The 22,796-nt window shown below is 41.5% G+C and overlaps 1 protein-coding gene across 1 annotated transcript; it reads right to left on the bottom strand.

The window, feature by feature from the left end:
- Positions 1-2,067: 2,067 nt before the first annotated feature.
- KRT23 (keratin 23) lies at positions 2,068-19,465 on the bottom strand. The gene is made up of 8 exons (XM_081575809.1): positions 19,070-19,465; positions 11,950-12,032; positions 11,174-11,330; positions 8,032-8,193; positions 7,825-7,947; positions 4,586-4,806; positions 3,734-3,765; positions 2,068-2,141 (listed from the first exon to the last, which is right to left on the bottom strand). Exons 1-8 carry the CDS (start codon positions 19,463-19,465, stop codon positions 2,068-2,070), a joined length of 1,248 nt encoding a protein of 415 aa, XP_081431935.1.
- Between the last annotated feature and the right edge of the window lie 3,331 nt (positions 19,466-22,796).

Raw genomic sequence — 22,796 nt, 5'->3', positions numbered from 1 at the left:
CTAAAGCAGAGAAAAAATTAATTTTAAGATATGCCTTGAGACTATAGTACCCTGTTAACATGAAGAAGTTCTCCCAGTAGAATGAAATAGAAAAAGAGGACTAATACAGTCTAATATGGATCTTTTCTTGCACCCCCCAAATCATCATAATTTGCACAGAGGAGTATTGCACAAAAATTCATTGAATATATTATAAATTGGTTATTTTTGAAATTCTTGGAAGTAATCACACAGTAAAGATAAATTTATAGTTTTACCCCAGGGAATGAACGTATTTCACTTAAACCGTTGATACATTTTTGCAATCATGTGATTATCCTGGATTCCTTTTGCCTAATTTCAAATTGTTAAGGGTTTGTTTTCTTTTTTTTTTTCTTTTTTAAATAAATTTATTTTAGTTGGGGGCTAATTACTTTACAATATTGTAGTAGTTTTTGCCATACATTGACATGAATCAGCCATGGGTTTACATGTGTTCCCCCTAAGGGTTGGTTTTCTATTTGGGTATTGAGAATCAGAAAATACCAATTATTGCCTTAAAGGGAAGACTAATCCAGTTTTAACACATGCCCAGGTCAGAAAAAAATCAAAAGGAATCCTTTCCAAGGGAGTATTCAAACATAGAGACCAAAAGCATTCAGGGCATTGCCAATGTGTTAGATGAACATGGAACTAAATGTACTTTTAGGTTAATGACTGGACATGGAGTCTAGAGGCTCAGATCTAGATCCAGCTGCAATAATCCAGTGAGTGTTTGGGTCCATGCCTTTATTGTCTGGGTCTCAGTTTATTTGTCTGTAAAGTGGGAGAGTTTGATTAGCCCATGCCTGTATAGTGCTGTGCTTAGTCGTTCAGTCATGTCTGACTTTTTGTGACCCCATGGACTGTAGCTCACCAGGCTCTTCTGTCCATGGGAATGCTCCAGGCAAGAATACTGGAATAGGTTGCCATGCCCTCCTCCAGGGGATCTTCCCAACCCAGGGATTGAACCCAGGTCTCCTCCATTGCAGGCTGATTCTTTACCAGCTGAGTTTCCAGGAAAGGCTTCCCGGGTAGCTCAAATGGTAAAGCCTATGCCTATGGTCCATTGAATTGTTAATATCCTATTGTTTCATGTATGGCCTTCTGATGATGTCTTAGTGAATATGTGGATTTCTGTCTTCCTTTTCTCCAGTGTTGCTCCTCTGTACCAGCCTTGGAGTAGCAGCTCACACAGCTAAAATCTGAGAAAAAGACATCTTCTTCAGGGGCAGAGGTGCCTAGTCTCTCTTCTTTAGTCCTTACTACACCTCAGCATAATATTCTGGCTCCTAATGTTTGCAACTCAGATTTTGGATGAGTTGTTTCCCCTTTTAGGGTCTCAGTATCTATCTGTAATGAGGATTTTTTTCCCCCTGAATTTCCTTTTCTAGTTTTAACTCTCTTTTAGGCACTGAAGTTGTTCATTCATTCATCTGTGAGATAGAATAGTTTTTGGTCATCTCAGTGAGGCCTTTCTGGGCATTGCTTTCTCTATCCCTGCCCCACCCCACTTTCCTGTTGGAAGAAGTCTAGAGATCTTGGAGAGCCTTGTGAGCTGCATCTTGTCCCTAGTTGCATGGCTGCAGGTAACAATTCTGCCCAGTGTTTGTTGCAAACACATTCAGAGCATTAAAGTCCCTGTCGCTCTTTCACGGACAATGTTCTGAGGATCCATTTTTAGGACAAAAAGGTCTTGTCAAGACACGACTGACCTTATCTTGAGGTCTTGTCTTGCCTTATGATATTTTTTAAAAAAGGACATGATGCAGTTGGTGTGGAGTTTTATTGGCTATAAAACACGTACAATGATGGGAATCTGACAACTATAGTAGTAAAGTAGAGCTTTAAGCTCGTGAACTCATACTTTAATTGAAAAAGTGTAGCAATATATGAAGACTGTTATGGTGAGATTGTTACAGAGAAAAAAAATTTCTGAGTTTGTTAACTCCAAGGAAACCTCTTAGAATTCACCCGGGCAAGGACTTTCCATTGAGGGGAAATAGTTTTTACAAAAGGCAGAAATTTTTATTGGCCTCACTTGTACTTTCAGATCTCATTCACTTGAGAAAGAATTATTCTTCCATTGACGCTCTCCTGTGTGATGGCCTTGATCTTTGGAGCTGCAGATTTAAAAAAAAAGCAACAAAGAGGTCACTGCCATGCTCTCCCCACCATCTGAACTGCAGTCCTTTCCAGTTCCCTGTTCTCAGCACACAAAGGCTCTCTGTGCTTTCCAAAATGATCACTAAGCAATATGGTGGGCTCTAATGGAGTGAAAAAAGATCTTACCAAGGAAGATTTTCCTCCCACCTTCTAGGAAATGAGGGTATCTGAACAGTGTCACTTTCTAGAGGTCAAGACCTTCACACCAAGTGTTCCTGATACAGAATCTAGTATTTGACCACAAGTGGTGGAGGGGTCCTTTCTGCTTATATGGGCTTTGAGCACTTGCATCATAGATTCTATGAACTTACAGAGCCTTAAATGCCATTCTGGGAACCTCATTTTAAGATCTAGAAAGTATGCCATATGAAAGATTGTGAGAAGCCAGTAATGTTTATCATGGTCATTGTTGTCAAAGATAAGATATATTTGAATAAGTGCTTTGTTGATGCATCAATACACCAATTCTAGACCAGAGGGAAGAATTGAAACCAGTAATAGAGATCCAGGGAGAACTTTGTTAAAGTCAAGGCTCTCCAATAGTAGATTGTCCAGCCCCTCCAGTAATGGGTTCCCTGTCCCTGGACATGGCCAAAGAGAGGCTGAAGGACCATGTGTTGGGATCTTGCAGAGGGATGGCAATGAGGCCAGCTGTTCTATGATGGTTACTTGGACTCTCAGTTCCTGAACCTTTAATGCCTTAAAACATTTTATCATAAACTAATCAGAAAGTGCCACCTGTCCCAGATTGTGACTTCTTAAACTTTTCTGTGAGATGTTAAATGTCATCTGAGAAAATAGGGTTCCCCGATCAAAGGTATTTGGGAACACTGTGCTAAACAAAATAAATTTTGTTGTGGTTTCTTTCTCTTTCCTTTTCTTCCCTGCAGCAGTATTCGTTCCATCTTCAATGCTGAAACATAGCTTGATTCTTCACCAAGAGGATAGTGGTACATAGTATTCCCAGCCATACTGGGCCACAGAACACATCTTTTATAATATACAGTTAAAATCTCATGGGATATTAGTGTTCAACAGAATGTAGTTTGGGAAATTATGTGACATCATTTCTTCTTAATTTCCTAGGATTTTGGCCAGCAGACTCCATAACTTAATTGTTGTTGTTCAGTCACTAAGTTGTGTCTGACTCTTTGCAACCCAATGGACTGCAGTGCCAAGCTCCCCTGCCCTTCATTATCTCCTAAAGTTTGTTCAGATTCATGTCCATTGAGTCCATAATTTAATATAGATATAATAATATCACTGATTATTTTTATCTACTTTACTGCTGGCAGAGAGCTCATATCTATCTATCTATCTATCTATCTATCTATTTATATATTGTTTAGGACAATATTGAGAGCTCACTTGGCTCTGCCATATCTAACTCAAGTTGATTCACTATTCCTGGCCATTTGGCAGTAAAATAAAAACAGAACAAAGAACATTCAGTAGTACAGGAGAGAGTATGATTACTGAAGGATGGATAAATGTGCTGATTCATTTAAAAAAAAAAAGTAGATTCAAACAATGAAAGAGTATTTTTTACCTTTGACGTCTGACTTAGATTCTTCCATTGTCCTATAAAAGTGATAAAGGCTCGTTTTAGTATTAGCAACAATCATAAAAACTTCTCAAGATGAACTAACTTCCTTTGTCTGCTGGTACATTCATAGCTATTTAATGAGGATAATTGTTTGAGTTCTGTAGTTTCAAGGTCATGAGTTCATGGGAGAATCCTTCTGGACCCAAAAGGCAGTGAGTACTGCCTCCCACTAACCCTGGGGGCGGGAGAAATCTGCTGAGTCACCTCCATTGGCTCCAGGCTTTGCCTCCACTGGGATCCTTTCCAGTGTCTGCATCTGATGTGTGAAACCCCTGGGCTTTTCAGACTGTTTTGAGTTTGGTCCAGTAACATTTTATGTACGTATTAAAAAAATTCTAAACCTTTCTCTTGGGTCATAGAACATATGTGCCCTTTTGTGGACAGCTATATCAAAAGTAGTCAGAGATTCCAGATAAAAAATCTGGACATCTCAATCTCTTAGGAGTCTTTTCCTGCTGTTAGATTCCTCAATCGTTTTTTTTCTTTTTTGAGCCAAAATTGGGTGCATCCCCACTGGGAAACACTGTAGCCAAACTCTCTTCATTGTTTGTTTCTAGAGATATAAAATATTAAGTGAAACTGTTGACTTCAAATCTTAGTGTCCTGGGAATAACAGCTGATGAATTCACACTTCCTACTTAACGGAATACAACCTGATCTAAGTAGCTACAGAAGAAATTCAGCATAAGCCTTTCTTTTTCTACACGGATGATGGCTAACAGGACCATAAGGTACATGAATGCACACAGGGTGTATACGCTTTTCATTGTCCTCCCCTGACAGTCTTTGCCTTACCCTCCATTCTCTCCCTCCAAGAGCTGGCGGTAGGTGGCGATTTCCTTCTCTAGGTGGGTTTTGATGCCCAGGAGGACCTTGTATTCATTGTTCTGACGCTCCAGGTCATGGCGTAGCTGTGTCAGTTCCTCCTCATAATGGGAGATGATCCGTTGCATGTCCTGGAGCTGGCAGGAGCACCGAGACTGGGTCTCTGATAACATGTTTTCTAAAGCAGATTTCTGAAAGAGGAATGAGATTTGTTTCATCTACTGACTGATGGCTTGATTTAATAGCCTGCTGAGTTGGGCTTCCCTGGAGGCACAATGGTAAAGAATCCACCTGCCAATGCAGGAGACTCAAAAGATGTGGGTTTGGTCTCTGGGTGGAGAAGATCCCCTGGAAGAGGAAATGGCAACCCACTCCAGTATTCTTGCTTGAAAAATTCCGTGGACAGAGGAGCTGGCGGGCTACAATCCATGGGCTCACAAAGAGCTTGACATGACTAAGCACGCATGCTTCCTGAGTTTGCTGAGTAGTGAGAATATATCAACTACTCTGCTGGGTCTCTTGGTGGAGTTGGGGATGAGCGAGGAGGAGCAGGCTGACTTTTAGGTTTGGAGCCAGGCAATGAGGAGTCAGGACTTTCTGAATCTCATTTTTCTGGGCATAAAGCCTTTGTGTCAGGGAGTTCTATGCAGCTTAGCTGCACTCCTGTAGTATTTATCACTGATGTAGCTTGTTTGGGAGTGAGTATACCCCACCTTGCCCTGATCTGTTCCTTACCTACTTCTGCTTACATTTTGTCTCTGGCCAGACTGAAAGCTCCTAGAAGGAAATAGCAGCCAGAGTGCTCTCTTTTTGTATCTTCAGAGACTGGTCTCAAGTAAGGGTGCCAGATGAAATAGAGGGCATCTGATTAAGTATGAATTTCAGATGAGCAATCAGTAATTTTTTTTAGTATAAATGTGGTCCAAATATTCCCCCAATATTGCACAAGAACTTACTTACACTAAAAAAAAACCCCACTTGTTCATCTGAAATTCAAATCTCACTACATGTCTTCCATTTTAATTTGGTGAATCTGGTAACACATTGTCATTTTTGAGGAAATTCTGAAAGCTGCAAAATGAAGGAAGCAGAGAACCGAGTTCAAGTCACTGTTCTGTTTGGATTTACCACCTACTTTTCTAGAGCACGTAACTTTAATCTTAAAGTGAAATTCATAACTAATAAAGCACCCTGCACTTCATTAGGGCTGCTAATATCCAGGGGGCCCTTCATGCTACCTGGCTATTAACCCACATGTCCCTGGTCTCGTCACTTTCTTGTTCTCCCAAAGGGATATTTTGTTCCTTCTCCTCTGTCTGCAAACCCCCCTTCTCCCTGTCCTTTCTCTTAGCCCATGACCTTGTTTCCTCTGTCACCGAGGATATGAAAGCCCTCAGGGGAGGGCTCCCACCAGCTCCGCCAGCTTCCACCCACAGACATGAGTCTGTGTCGACACTCATTCTCCTCCTGTTATGAGGGGAATAACCTTCCCTGTCTGTGCCACGGTTATTTCAGCAATTACCCATCATCTTGCAACATGAATGCTTTCCTCTCTCCTAGATTATTCCCACCAGCTTTCACATAGAATTTCTTCCACCCTAAAATTTGTTCTCTCTTGAACTCATAACTACCTCCAGCGATCAGCCAATTTCTCTGCTCACCTTTGCTTACTGCAGAGCTCCTCAAAGAGTTGTCTATACCCTCTGTTTCAAATTCCCCTTGACTTCCCTCTAAGGGTCAAGGGGAATCTGGTGCCACTGTTAACCCTAGGGCCTCCTCTTCTCGTCTTTCTTCTTCCCTCTGTTGAAATTTCCCTCACTGCATCCATGTCGGCTTCCTGGCTATTCCTCCAACCTGTCCGACACACCCGCCCCTCGTAGCTTGTGCATTTGCTATTCCCTCCACCTGGAACTCCCTCCCCGTAGCCATGTAATACATCTTCGTATCACTTTGAGGGTTTTGCTCACCTCTCACCTTAACAGTAAAGCCTCTCCCAACCATCTGGTTTTAAAATGACAGCTCTTCTCCTGGCAAGCCTAACCTCCCCCTCATGTTTCATTTCTTTGTAGCATTTTACTCTGTCTGGCATATTATTTACTTTGATGATTTGTGCCTTTATTGTCTATCATCTACAGTACTATGCGAATTCCTTAATTATCAAATCCTCAGTTACTTAGAATAGTGTCAGGTAGTAGAAAGCATGAAACTGGATATAAATGTCGAGCTGACCTTGCAGGGTTGTTGTGAAATATCTAATGTTAAAATGTTCTGAAAGCTACAAAACTATTTAGATAATTTTAAAATATGGTAATTTATTTGTATTTAAATAATATAAAATACTGTAATTATTTCTGTGTTCATTATCATCACCTTGACAGTGTACATTTTAAATGTCTGTCCATTGTCACTGATTCCTAAAATGTAACAGTAATTTACCAGGTGCACCTGTAACAAAATGAACTAATTATTTCTCCTCAAGACTGAGAGCAGAGTAGCACTGGGGAATGGTATTGATGAATGATTAGAAGATTCAGATAGGCTAAGAAGGAAATTCAATGATAGATTTTATTTAATGAATTTTAAGTGCTTATAACACTCCTAAAAGCATTTTTACTGAAAACCATGATGATCAAAGAAATGACTTAGACACAGGAACTTACAGTTCACTGGGTAATAAGACACACACACAATAATATAGCAGTACTTTGGAGTCAGCCAAGCCTGGATTTGCCACTTACTCATGTTGGCACCAGAATTTCTCTTTCTTGGAACTGGGGTGGGGGAGCAGCATGGTTGTAAGGGGGAGAGCACTGATAGAGGTTTTGAGAGTGTAAAGCTGCCCACCCCACTCCCACCTCCACCACAAACCACCATGTGGCTTCACCACTGGCCACTTATTAACTGTGTGACCCTGGTCAATTCACTTATCTGTTTGGGGCTTAGGTTTCCTTATCTCCAAAATGGAGACACCAGACCTATCTGGAAAGGTTAATGTGAGGATTGATGACATTTAATATAATGAATGTGGCACAACATGGACACCTCAATAAATGATAGCTCTTATCATCCTCACTGTGGACAATTTGGATGGAAAGTGGGAGTTTGGATGGAGAAGTGCCCCAAGGGAGTTGGAGAGATGGGCCCTGGAGAGAAGAAGGTTTTGTGGAGGAGGTGGTACCTGAGCTAAGATTTTTCCAACTCAAACTCACCTTGTTGCACTGTGCCTGCAGATCAATCTCCAGGGCCTGGAAAGTGCGCTTCAGTTCATGAAGGTCATTTTGGCTACTCTGTACAACTGTTGGACTGGCTGCCTCCTGGGCCACGGCTGCTGACTGTGAGACCAAGCAAAGAGAGGCGTTGGCACTGGGACCACTTGTAAGTGGAAATTTTGGGACGTTTGGGCAGCTTTCTTTTACCTTCTCTTTATACCAAGTGTCCAAATCTTGATGCTTCTTTTTAATTATAAACTCATATTCCTGCCTCATATCCTCCAGGACCTTAATCAGATCTTCTCCTGGGGTTGTATCCACCTTCACGTTGACCTTGAAGTCATTTGGCACATGGTGTTCCTCCATTTCCTGTTTAAACACAGAGAGAGAAAATGAATCAGTTTTGACAATCAGAAGGCCAGAAGTATGTTGATGGGCAGCAGTTCACAGATCTTTTAAAAATTCAGCTTATGTGTTTGCCACTCTTCCATTGGCTTGGTTTGGTTTCTGTTATTATTTGTTGATGACAAAACATATGCTTTTTTCTCCTTACATATATATATATATATATATATATATATATTTTTTTTTTTTTTGCCACACCACACTGCATGTGGGATCTTATTTCCCTGAACAGGGATCGAACCCAGGGCTCCTGCAGTGGAAGAAGTGAGGAGTCTTAGTCAATGGACTTGCAGGGAAGTCCCTCTCTTATAATTTGATGAAGTAAAGGATAGCACCAGACAGGTAATCAAATGGCCCCTGTGATTACTGACTTAATCCCTGGTTGAAAACATTTTACAAGGAATTTTGCTTACATACAGTGTAAAATACTCTTCAACAAGTGTTCATGGGTGAAATGATGACACAGTGAAACACTTGAACATTTCTGGTTATAGGCCAAAGCTTTGGGGAAGCAGTTCAGTAACCCAAAGCCAAATGGTGTAGAGACTTTCAAAATCTTGTGAGTGTATTATGACTCTGTAGGGATGATGCCCGTGAGGTATCATGAAACCAAGAAACCACAGGAAAGGTTTAATTAACAATCGTGTCTAACCAGCTGTGCAGAAGGTGAGGTTCTTTGATAAGCAGTTTTGTTGGCCTAAAATGGGGATTGTTTTTCTATATTTTCATCAGAGTCTTAGGGATTTTAGATGGATGCTAACTCTTATAGTCAGTTAAATGCTTTTGGCAACTGAGACTCAATTTTTGCCAATAGTTATTAGAGATACCAAGGGAACATTTCATGCAAAGATGGGCTCGATAAAGGACAGAAATGGTATGGACCTAACAGAAGCAGAAGATATTAAGAAGAGGTGGCAAGAATACACAGAAGAACTGTACAAAAAAGATCTTCATGACCCAGATAATCACAATGATGTGATCACTCACCTGGAGCCAGACATCCTGGAATGTGGAGTCAAGTGGGCCTTAGAAAGCATCACTATGAACAAAGCTAGTGGAGGTGATGGAATTCCAGTTGAGCTATTTCAAATCCTCAAAGATGATGCTATGAAAGTGCTGCACTCGATATGCCAGCAAATCTGGAAAACTCAGCAGTGGCCACAGGACTGGAAAAGGTCAGTTTTCATTCCAATCCCAAAGAAAGGCAATGCCAAAGAACGCTCAAACTACAGCACAATTGCACTCATCTCACAGGCTAGTAAAGTAATGCTCAAAATTCTCCAAGCCAGGCTTCGGCAATACGTGAACCGTGAACTTCCAGATGTTCAAGCTGGTTTTAGAAAAGGCAGAGGAACCAGAGATCAAATTGCCAACATCTGCTGGATCATCGAAAAAGCAAGAGAGTTCCAGAAAAACATCTATTTCTGCTTTATTGACTATGCCAAAGCCTTTGACTGTGTGGATCACAATAAACTGTGGAAAATTCTGAAAGAGATGGGAATCCCAGACCATCTGACCTGTCTCTTGAGAAACCTGTATGCAGGTCAGGAAGCAACAGTTAGAACTGGACATGGAACAACAGACTGGTTCCAAATAGGAAAAGGAGTACATCAAGGCTGTATATTGTCACCCTGCTTATTTAACTTATATGCAGAGTACATCATGAGAAAAACTGGGCTGGAAGAAACACAAGCTGGAATCAAGATTGCCGGGAGAAATATCAATAACCTCAGATATGCAGATGACATCACCCTTATGGCAGAAAGCGAAGAAGAATTAAAGAGCCTCTTGATGAAAGTGAAAGAGGAGAGTGAAAAAGCTGGCTTAAAGCTCAACATTCAGAAAACTAAGATCATGGCATCTGGTCCCATCACTTCATGGGAAATAGATGGGGAAACAGTGGAAACAGTGTCAGACTTTATTTTTTGGGGCTCCAAAATCACTGCTGATGGTGATTGCAGCCATGAAATTAAAAGGCTCTTACTCCTTGGAAGGAAGGTTATGACCAACCTAGATAGCATAGTTAAAAGTAGAGACTTTACTTTGCCAACAAAAGGTCCATCTAGTCAAGGCTGTGGTTTTTCCAGTGGTCATGTATGGATGTGAGAGTTGGATGGTGAAGAAAGCTGAGCGCTGAAGAATCGATGCTTTTGAAGTGTGGTGTTGTAGAAGACTCTTGAGAGTCCCTTGGACTGCAAGGAGATCCGACTAGTCCATCCTAAAGGATATCAGTCCTGGGTGTTCATTGGAAGGACTGATGTTGAAGCTGAAACTCCAATACTTTGGCCACCTCATGTGAAGAGTTGACTCATTGGAAAGGACCCTAATGCTGGGAAGGATTGGGGGCAGGAGGAGAAGGGGACAACAGAGGATGAGATGGTTGGATGGCATCACCGACTCGATGGACATGGGTTTGGTTAGGCTCTGGGAGTTGGTGATGGACAGGGAGGCCTGGCGTGCTGCGATTCATGGGGTTGCAAAGAGTAGGACACGATTGAGCGACTGAACTGAACTGAATATCAAATATAACTAGTAACTGTAACTATGTAGTTACTATAGAATATAAGTATATTGAATATAATCTGGATCAGTGGCAGAGTCTATTCTGTTGTTCTCCAACTTGCCGCACATTGGGTTAATGAAAGAAGTTCAATCCTAAACATTTATTTTTCTCGCATAATATCAATAAACAGGTCTAGATAAACATTGTATATTACCAAAATTGTTGACTGATGTCATAGTTAATTGGAATTGTGTTTTGGCTATTTTATTTGACACAGCTGTGAACGTGGAAAAATTAGATATGCATATGGTTCCTTACGATTATTAGGTTGAAGACAATAGAGCTGGCATTCAAGTGGTGGTTTCTTCTGGAGCGACTGAGTCACCTGAAATGTGCAGACTAAGAGCTGTACTGGTTTCCTGGGGATCCTGGGAGTCCTACCTGCTCGTGACGCTTCTTCATGAGGATGAGCTCTTTCCTCATCCCCTCAACCTCCTGTTCCAGGTCTGTGGTGACAATGGTCAGATCATCCAAGGTCTTTCGGAGACCTTCGACTTCAATTTCCAAGTCTTTCTTGAAGGAGTGTTCATTTTCATACCTTTGGTTAGAAGGAAGAGAACAGAATACTTGTTATTGGAAGGATTCACCTTAGTTTTAGGCTGAATTTCTTACTTTTTCATTTCATGCAGGTTTTTCTATGATGGTGATCCAATATTATTTTTTCATTAGTGAGAATGGCATAAAAAACAACCATATGTCTGTCACTTAGATTTAGCAGCTATTAACAATTTGCCATATTCGTTTCATCTATATTCTATCTTGTATTCTAAAGTAAATTATAGACATTATGTCCTTTCAACCCTTAAATACTTCAGAATGTATCTTTTAAGAAAAGAGAGTTTTCTAAATAAGCATAGTAACATTATCACACCTAAAAATCAATAATAAGTTTTTAATATCATCTAAGGGTTTGTATTCAAATTTCCCCATACCAAAAACTGTATTTTATATCTGATTTGTTTAAACTAGGGTCCAGACAGATATTTGTTCTTGTTATGCCTTTTCATTATAACTTAGTAAGATTTTACATTTGGGTAATGGTGAGATACGTTTTCTTTCTGCAAAACAGAAACAGAAACAAGAACAATTCCAAAAACCAAACCAACCCCCGTCCCCTCCCCCCACCTCAAACACAACACTGTGAAGAAGGAACTTACTTAAGGCTGAAGTCATCCACTGCCATCCTGGCGTTGTCAATGAGAAGGATGATCTGAGCGTTGTTCACCTTGCCATCTGCTATCTGTAAAGCACACACCAGGAATCACTTCAGTCGCATGCAAATCCACAGGACAGCTGCATTTCTGCCCAGTTCCTGAGACTGACTTAGCAGCAGAGATGGCTTTATTTTCTAGCAGTGGGATAATGAGCAGTCAAGTCAATTAATATTTATTGAGAACTTACTAAGTGCAAAGCACAAGAGTGGTTTTGTAGTATGGGTATGGTCTGCAGTCACTTTCACTGTCTTTTTTTATATTGAATTTTTATAGGATTGATGCAGCTGCTCAAAGAATGATATAGGTGGGGGAAGGAGAGTGATTGTGGAAAATGCCTTTTAACTATCTAGTAAGATTCACACAAAGTGAAAGTGAAAGTCGCTCAGTCGTGTCCGACTTGGTTTTTTTGACTTGTTTTTGTTTTGTCCGACTTGTTTTTCGACAAGGCTATGGTTTTTCCAGTGGTCATGTATGGATGTGAGAGTTGGACTATAAAGAAAGCTGAGCACAGGAGAATTGATGCTTTTGAACTGTGGTGTTGGAGAAGACTCTTGAGAGTCCCTTGGACTGCAAGGAGATCCAATCAGTCCATCCTAAAGGAGATCAGTCCTGGGTGTTCATTGGATGGACTGATGTTGAAGCTGAAACTCCAATACTTTAGCCACCTGATGCGAAGAGCTGACTCATTTGAAAAGACCCTGATGCTGGGAAAGATTGAAGGCAGGAGGAGAAGGGGACAACAGAGGATGAGATGGTTGGATGGCATCACCAACTCGATGGACATGAATTTGAGCAAGCTCTGGGAGTTGGTGATGGCCAGGGAAGCCTGGCGTGCTGCAGTCCATGGGGTCACAAAGAGTCAGACAGGACTGAGTGACTGAACTGAACTAATCATAAATATTTTTTGCCCTAAATGACCATAGCCATATGCATAGCTTATAGTTATATGTGTTTGTAAATTATTCAATGATGAGAATGCCCCAGTTGTAGCTATTAAAATATTAACTGAAAGGGAAGAAGGATGAATTGGGAATTTGGGATTAACAGATACACACTACTATATATTAAATAAATAACAAAGAGCTACTGTATAGCATGGGCTTCCCTGGTGGGTCAGATGGTAAAGAATCTGCCTTCAATGCAGGAGACACAGGTTTGATTCCTGGGCCAGGAATATCCTGTGGAGACAGGAGTGGCAACCCACTCCAGTATTCTTGCCTAGAGAATTCTATGGACAGAGGAGTCTGGTGGGCTACAATCCATGGATCACAAAGGTCGGACATCACACACACACACTCTGTATAGCATGGGGAACTATATTCAATTTCTTGTAATAACTTATAATGGAAAAGAATCTGAAAAAGGATATATATATATATATATATATATATAACTGAATCATTGTGCTGTACACTTGAAACATTGTATATCAGCTATGCTTAATTAAAAAAACAAAAAATTAAAAATATTAACTGAAATAATTCTCTGCCATAAATTAAGTAGATTAATAAACTTCACATTAAAACTTTAACTTTGTAACTGCCTCTAGTTAAAGACTTTCACTAGATGTGTATATATTTTTTATTTAAAAAGAGAATTATTGTTGAAGTATCCACCTGAGGAATTGGGTATATAAATGTTTGATTTGTAAATACTTCTAGGTAGTTGTAATCAGAGAAATAATATATGACATGCAATTTTAATGTATGTCATTGTCTTGGGGAAAATTGGATGGAAGATATCTCAATGTCAAAAGTATACTACTTTTGTACCAAGCATTGCGCTGAACTGGGAACCAGCAGATTTTCCTTTTATTTCCTGTTACTGACCATTGGTGTAAACTTGGGTCAGTTACCCAACTCCGTGGACTTCAGTTCCATCAACACTCTTTACAAATAAGGAGCTTGTTCTGGAAACATGTGACCTTAGGGGTCCTAGCTCCAAACTTCTGTAACTTACTTGGAGCCAAAGAATCTGTGACATTCTCATCGTATTTATGCAGATAATTGCTTTAGAGAGGATTTTCTTAGGACAAACTTATACTTTGACACAAAGACACCTTTCAAACATCTGGCCCTGTTCAAAGCTCCACTGACAACTTGGAATTTTGTGTCATGAACACACAATAGCAGGATTCAGAGGTGTTCAGGGCACTGGGTCTGGAACTCCCAGAGCGGGGCCTGGGGTCCTGCTCCAACACCCACCCGCTGAGTGAGCTCTGCCAAGTCCTGGCTTCTTCATCCATAAAATGGCAATAATAACAACCACAGAGTTATGAGAATTAGATTAGAAGAGATTAAATAAAATAATGTATAATAGCATTTCTGGACACAGTCTAGACACTCTGAAAACAATAAGTTGAAGCTAAATTAGTTAGAAAAATGTAAAGTGTTTAATTTTCTTTTAAAAAAGCTAGCACTGTTGTAATTAGAGCCAGTGTCTGCACTGGATAAATCCTAGGGTTTAAATGTTGAGATGCATTGTCTACTTTGCTGTTCATGTTGGGAGATAACCAGACTGGCTGCCCATGCCCAACTTCTTAATTCCCTTAGTGGATTCCAAATGGCATCACGATGACTTTCATAGGTCTGAAAAGGGATTCTGTAGATATTACCTTGTCTTTCCTTTACAGTGCTGCTTAGGGATTTCTTACCAATGTTTTCCCCTCCAGGCTGTTTAGTCTTTGCATGCTCTAAGCTCATGGGAGATGAAAAGTAACTCCATCCAAAATGTCCTGGGGATCCCCGCAGTTAGCCTCAGCTGTTCCCTGAGGTTTTGCTTGACATTCAGAGAAACCATGCCCTGAACCCTCCATGAAATCGGAAAGTAAAACATACCACCTGTGTTGGAAACACCACAGTTTTCCAATGAAGTACCTTATGTATAATATACTTCTAATTGGAAGACCATGGAATAATCATTAAGAACATCACTTCTATATAGAATGGATAAACAATATTCTGTGCTATACAGAATGTATAGCGCATGGAACCATATCCAATATTCTGTGATAAACCATAATGGAAAAGAATATAAAAAAAAAGTTGCCTCAGTCGTGTCTGACTCCATGTGACCCCATGGACTGTAGCCCACCAGGCTCCTCCGTCCATGGGATTGTCCAAGCAAGAGCACTGGAGTGGGTTGCCATGCCCTCCTCCAGAGTATCTTCCCAACCCAGGGATCAAACCCACATCTCTTATGTCTCCTGCATTGGCAGGTGGGTTCTTTACCACTAGCACCACCTAGGATATCTATACATCTACATATATATATAACTGATCTACTTTGCTGCGCAGCAGAAATTAACACAACATTGTAAATCAACTCTATTTCAATTAAAAAATAATGTCACTTTCTCTATACTGATACAGATATTAAGTTTGAGACAAAGGTGAATTTATTTCACAGAAGTGTACTGATGTTGCTTTGTTAGTTGTGACAAATGTGCCATGGTGATGGAAGATTTTAATGACGAGGGGAGCTGGGTGAGAGATTTATGTAAAGTTTCTGTACCATATAAATCTAAAAATACTCCACATGAAAAGTTTATTTAAAATAATAAGAAGGATGCAAAGCAGTGTGTACAGTTAAAAAATCATCTGTGAATTTATTTTGTTTTTCTGAATTAAATTGATAATTTATCCATGGCAAAACCCACATCAAAAGTCTGATTTCCCCAGGTAGCATTCTCATAGTCCATGAGTTGATATAGAAGAAATTTAAAAACCGAAACTATTTCTTCCTCATTGGGTTACCTGATACAATATTATGATACAACCACTATTTCTGAGCCATCCTTCACAGTAATGAATGAATAAGAGTGAGTTGAGAAATAATATATGAGGCATAGGCATTGCATTGTGTTGTAATTAATCATCTGGATTCTCCCCAAGGACCTGAGTTCATTCTTTTAAAATAATCTAGTTTGTGTATTAGTGTAGCATCGTTGCTTCAGGGTGTGTAATCTCCTACCAGGGAGAGGAGAACAGAACTTGTGACTGTAAACCAATGAGCCAAATATAGTACTATTGAGAGCCATTCTGCACCCTAATGTTTGCATGATGATGTCCAGCTGTGTTTCAAAGGAATGGATTAATTTTTGAAATCGTTTTCTTTTCTTTCTTTTTCTTTTTGGCCATGAGGTTTGTGGGATCTTAGTTTCCAGACCTGGGATTGAACCCAGGCCCACAGCAGTGAAAGCTTCAAGTCCTAACCACTAGTACCAGGGAATTCCTGAAATATTTTCTTACAGACTTTTGGAGTAACATTTAACATCCCTAAAGTGGGGATGTTGTTCAATCACTAAGTCGTGCCCGACTCTTTGTGACCCCATGGACTGCAGCATGCCAGGCTCTCCTGTCCTTCACTGTCTCCTGGAGTTTGCTCAGATTCATGTCCATTGAGTTGGTGATACTAAGTGGGGGTGGGAGAGTGCTATATCTACTCAGAACATTTCATGAGTCTTGAAAGGCCCAGGAAGGGGTAAGTCCCGGGCATGGTAGGACTTCTTTGGGCCTCTGTTTTGTCACCTACAAACAGGGGAGGTCTGATAGACCATCTGAACCTCAAAGAGCTGTTTTCTTCAAACACAGAGAAAAACAACTGAAGTAAGAAGTCCAGAAATAAGTGTAATTTGAAGCTGAAGGAGCTTCCTATTTAATGTTAGAACCGAGAACCTGGGGTTTCCTGGAGAGTGGGCCAGCCACCCGCTCCTTGTAATTGTCCCCACTCTCTTTTCTCAATTCTGTTCCAAAGAATTTAGGCAACCACTTGGGCTCAGTCTCCTCATCCATAAATTGGGGATAAAAACACTGCTTCACAGAATGAGATAATGGGTATAAAATATGTGTTGCATGATTAAGAGTGCAAATGGAATGCATTATCTTTATTAACAAATAGCAACATTTTTGATGAGGCAGACTGGCCAACACCATGCTATGTGGAAATTACGAGGCCATTAGAAACAGACCTGGGTTAGAATCCCAGCTCTGGCTCTTCCTGGTGGCTTTGGATGGCTGCTTCACTTCTCTGAGCTTCAATTTCTTTTCAGGGTTGTGGTGAGAAATAAATCAGATGATATAGAATGTTTCCATCATTGCAGAAAGCTCTTGGACCACGCTGATGAGTGTATTCATTACCTGACATGATGCCTGGCATATAATAATCGCTCAATAAATTTTTCTGTCCCCTTTCCTCCATCTTTCTGCTGTCAGCTGATATATTATTTGACCAAGTCTAACCTCACGTTTCTTTAGGGAGTTATGTTTTTAGCTTCCCATTTGCAAAAACCTTCTGTCCTCTCCATTCTAAAACCAAAGCAACTTTATTAATAAAAACAGTATGGTAAGGTTTGTTGAGTCACCTTGTTTTTTCGGTAAAGACAACCATGTACTATATAGTTAAGACAATTACACAGTCAGCTGTTAGGTTGATTATTCAATAATTAGGGCTCATTATAAGGACAGATTTCTATTATCTTGATTCAAGCAGGGACAACTGAGTGTTGAGAAATAGTATCATAGAAATATTGGAAACCCATGATGCTCTTTCTAGGATAGGTTCAATCATGATCTTACAGGAAATTTTCTGGGACTACTTTGCTTAAGAGAATAGCTTTAAAATATAACCTAGATGACTGGATTCCCTGTACTTCTAGCCAATGTTATGAGACATCCCAGAAGGTATAATGGTGTAGGAAATGGCAACCCACTCCTGTATTCTTGCTTGGAAAATCCCATGGGCAGAGGAGCCTGGTGGACTACAGTCCATAGGGTCAAAAAGAGTTGGACACTACTGAGTGACTGAGCAGAAGGTATAAGGTTAGCTTTTTAAATGTTTGGTTGAAAAGCTATTCATATTTTGGAGCAGTCTCCATAATCCATCCTAACTCTAAGATTCTAAAAATCAGACCCATTTTATTACTTTTTCCCCTAGCAATATGCCATTTTCAGAACTGTGAGTGGCTAGAATTCAGAACTTCTGGCAGTCCCAAGAGGAAACATCCAGGGAAATCACAAAGATGTATCTGCTAGTGGAGTGACAGCTTTTACGCATGATCTCCAGAATAGTACAACTCAGCCTTTTTTGATGGATAATCACACTGTTGTCAGGATTTTGCGGTGGAGCAGAACTGATGTAATGAGACGTAAATGCTCTCTTGTACCTTGTGCACTGAGCATGAGGAATGAAGACCAGCCCTGATCATTACGATTACATTGTCGGATCATAAGTGGTACCAGACAGCACCTGCTTTCCTTCCATTTTTTCTATATAATTCATGTACAGAAGATTAAATGTACAAAACAGACTTTCCTGACTCCATATTTAAGGTATGATAAGAAAATGTCCTTGGGTTTCCCAGGTGGCACTGGTGCTAAAGAACCTGCCTGCCCATGCAGGAGACATAAGAGATGAGGGTTTGATCCCTGGTTGGGAAGATGCCCTGGAGAAGGAAATGGCAAGCCATTCCCATACTCTTGCCTAGAGAATCTCATGGAAAGAGGAGTCCAGTGGGCTACAGTCCACAGGGTCACAAAGAGTTGGACATGACTGAAGCGACTTAGCATGCACAAGAAAAAATCTTTGGGTTTCCCTGGTGGCTTAGTGGTAAAGAATCTGCCTGCCAATGCAGGAGACGTGGGTTCGATCCCTATTCCAGGAAGATCCCACATGCCATCTAAGCCTGTCACAACTATTGAGCCTGTGTTCTGGAGCCTGGGAGCTGCAACTACTGAAGCCTGCATGCCCTAGAGCTCGTGCTCCCCAACAAGAGAAGCCCACGTATCGCAATTAGAGAGAAGCCCCCGCTCTCCACAACTAGAGAAAAGCTCAGCACTTCAGCAACAAAGACCCAGCACAGCAATAAATAAATAAATGAAAAAACTCTTTACCATCTGAGCCACTAGGGGAAAAAAAGAAAATATCCTCGAATACTTTTGTTCATGATTATTTGAAGCTCTTTTTGTCATTTTCCTGGAAATTATCTTTTCTACTGATTTCTCCTCTCATGGGTCTCCTGGAAATACCATCCCCTCTCGAGTTCCAGGGTTACCCAGGATCTTACCTGGTCCTGCAGGTGGCTGATGCTTTCCTCATATTGGGAGTAGTCTTGCTTATTGCCTGAATCTCTTTGCTGATGCCACTTCAGGATGCAGCTTTCTAGTTTCACATTGGCCTCCTCCAGGGCGCGCACCTTTTCCAGGTAGGTGGCCAGGCGGTCATTGAGGTTCTGCATCATTTCCTTCCCATTTCCGCCTAGGAGGGAGCTGCCTCTTCCAGACCTCCAAGACCCTTCAGGGAGTGGACAGCTCGGCGAGGAGAAGGAAAGTGAGATGCGGACTCCCCCAGCACCACCATGGACACTGGGAGCCCGGGGGAAGCTCCCTGGCCGGCCCCAGCCGCCTCCTGTGGCATAAAGGGAACCTGAGGGGTTCTGGCTGAAGCTCTGGTTGGAGTTCATGGTCCCATCTGTGTCTGGGGCAGGGCTGGGCTCTGGTCCACTCCCTGGCACCACAAAACTGAGCCTCCCCAGACTGCCCCAGATGGCTTTATGCCCTTTGCTGTGGGAGTTCCCTCTTCTGACAGCTGTACTGACAAGATCCTATCATTGTGCAACACGTGTTTCCTCTTGGTCAATCCCGAAGCGCCCCCGGGCCTTCACACACGGGGCTGTTGTTTAGAGTCACATCGATATACCAGGTTGTTTCTCCCTTCCAGTGGTAACCTGGAGGTGTGGCCCACGACCTTAGGTGGATATTAGTCTCAGGTGTCTTTCTAGTCTGTCCGTGGGTTTTTTCCATTGTCCATTTATCTGGAAAAGGTCTCATTAAAGTCCACAGAAAGGTGATTTGGGGTGGCATAGATTTCCTTTGAAAAAGTAGACATTAAACACACAGACACACACCTGCCCCTACCCAACCCCCAAATAAACATACCCCAGCTCTAAAGCAAGGATGGGAGGGACTCGTGATGCAACAGCCAGATCAGGACAGAATCTCAGGTCCTGGAATGAAAATACTTGTGCAGAGGAAATGGAGACAGTTGTGAATATCTGATCCTCTGTCACAGCCGCTGTTGGATGGAAAGTAATTTCAAAGGAATCATTCTTAAGAACAAACCCACAATTATAATTAATTAATGAATGACCGAATCTTCCACTTCCAGGCTGCCTTTCATCCTAGCACACCTCAAAACCAAACAACCCCAGCCTGTGCCCAGGACTTTCCTCAGCCCCTGGGAGGCAGGTAGCCTTTGTTAAGTGGTCAGCAGCCCTGATCCCGCTGAGCCCTGGAAAGGCTCAGTGCTGTGCGCCTATGACCTGCAGAGCGAACAGAAGGAAACAGGAAATGTGCCATAGGTTGTCGAACACGCTTGATGAATCTTATGCTTTGGCTGCCAAGGTAAATGTTAGGAATGAATAAAGAAATAGTCTAGGGGCAGAGAGCCATGTGCTGCTTACAGGCAACTAGATTTAAAGGAGACTTAAGAATAAAATGGCAGCATCTTGAAGGGACAGAAGTGTTCGTTAGTCCAAGCCACTGATTTTACAGATGAGGAAAACTGAGGCCCGTGGGGTGGGGTGGGCAGGATGGCAGAGGACAGATTGTGGGTTAGTGGCAAAGCCAGGGCGCGGCTCCTTCTGCCACATAGCATGGTTATCATTGAGTTGAATCTTGACGGAGCCCTGGACTACACTTCCCTTTCATAATGGTGATAATGGGACTTCCCAGTTCACATAGCCCTTTGATATTCTGTATTTAATCCACATAGCAACTCTTGATGTAGCCAGGAAGGAGTTATTGTTCCCGTTTTCCTCCTGGAGGTGAAAGATGGGGAGCTGATTTGCATGTAATGTAAATCAACATGGGAATTTGCGGTTGTTTTGGCCTCGGTCTGTGCTGTTTCCTCTGCCTGGAAAACCACTGCATGTGCTGCCTAGGCCTGCTCTCCTGCCTTCCAGATGTAGTTCGAGGGTTACTGCTTTCATCGCAATCGTTATCTGAATTTTCTTGCATGTGTTGGGTGCTCCTTCTTTGAGGAAAATGCCTTTTCTAGATCCCAAGATCTTCCAGAGGAGCAGACAGCTTGGTATCCCTACCCCAGAGCAGAAGGGTGGGAACTGGGAACCCCCCCACCCTGAACGGGGCCCAGCCGCCACCCGGGCCTGAGTTCACCCCTATGCCTTCACTCACCACATTGTATTGCATTTGTTACACTCCTTGGGGACTGCAGGCTTCTTGAAAACAAGGATTATGTCTTTCATCTTTAAAGCATCAAAGTCTGGCTTCTTATAGGGGTTTCATAAACAGTGCATGTTAATTCAATAGTGAACTTTAAGAGTCAGGATTTTAACTCAGGTCCTCTGACGCTGTCACCTCCTGCCTCTTTTAGGAGTGTGAGTTGTAAAATCAGAGAGTAAGAAAAAGCCTATGCCAGTGGTCAACCAGCTAGCTACAAAAGCAAAATCATTCCTAATTAAAAATAAAATCAACTAAAGCACACTAGCTCAGCTTGTTTGCCCTGGCAACAAAACCTTGCAAAAGGTCCTTTGGACTTTCCTCTTCTTAGCCCCATGAATCTGGCACATTTTACATCAGTATGTGGGGTTTGGATTTATAAGTTAACCTCGAGCAAAGTATTTCTGGCATTGGAGCAGGACCAGAGGAGGGAAAATTTGATGGTGAGATTTGAGAGGACTTGGTAGAAGTCATTTCTTCTAGGAGCATCATATGATGATTTTCCTTGTAACCCCCAATGCGTGGAGTTCCACTGAATTTTTAGAAACATTTCCGATCCTCTCCATCTGTGTACATCGCTAGACATATGGATGGCTAGAATAATTTTATAAAAATGACTTCATATGGTTTATTTTAATTTAGAAGAATTAGGTTAATTAAAAAACTAGCTGACAAATAAGAAACTAAAGTGAATTCACTTTAGTTACAAGTTTTCTATAGTGTTTTAAAACTGTCATACTATTCTTTTAATTGACAACTTTTAAGGAGAGTGAAATGGCCTGTAAGTGCCAATATATGTAGAATCACAGAGCTAAAAAAGGGCCAACAAGTAGTCATTTGGTGCAGATCTTTGCTTTTAGTAGGTCAACCTCAAATTTCTGAGCTTATTTTTAAACTAGTTTTTAAAGAACTCAAGGGATAAAGGGCTCAGTTGCGCTCTCAATACATGTCCTACATTTACTCATCCTTTTGGTCACTAAGGACTTCCCTTGTGGCTCAGAGGGTAAAGCGTCTGCCTACAATGCGGGAGACCCAGGTTCGATCCCTAGGGATCCTCTGGAGAAGGAAATGGCAACCCACTCCAGTACTCTTGCCTGGAAATCCCATGGATGGAGGAGCATGGTAGGCTACAGTCCATGGGGTCGCAAAGAGTCGGACATGACTGAGCGACTTCACTCGGTCCCTAAGCCTTTCACCTGTAAAAGGGATTCGTGAATTTTGGGGGGGAGGGGTGTTTCTATGGAGTTCAAATTGTTTAACCTCTAAATTATTCTTCTTTGTATGACTTCTCAGGTAAAAGACTTGTAATTTTCACATTAGGTTCATCTTTCTGATAACCTGAAATGTTGTCTTGAAAGAGAATGGATATTTTGCAGGAGAGGTTGGTGGTGAGTGGATGAATGGGATTGCCCGTGGGTGTATCAGGGATCAGAAAAGAGCCCTGTCAACAGTTAGCTGTCATTAGCTGGGAGAGCGTGTGTTCATGCCTTTCAAAGATAGCCATTTATCACTGAAGCATTCCCTGGGCACCCTCTTCTTTATAGCGAGAGAAGA

Source organism: Giraffa tippelskirchi, chromosome 3, assembly GCF_054371585.1.
Source record: "Giraffa tippelskirchi isolate mGirTip1 chromosome 3, T2T-mGirTip1v1.2.pri, whole genome shotgun sequence".
Classification (NCBI taxonomy): domain Eukaryota; kingdom Metazoa; phylum Chordata; class Mammalia; order Artiodactyla; family Giraffidae; genus Giraffa; species Giraffa tippelskirchi.
Note: the sequence above shows the minus strand (reverse complement) of the source record. Positions and strands in the feature narration are given on the sequence as shown.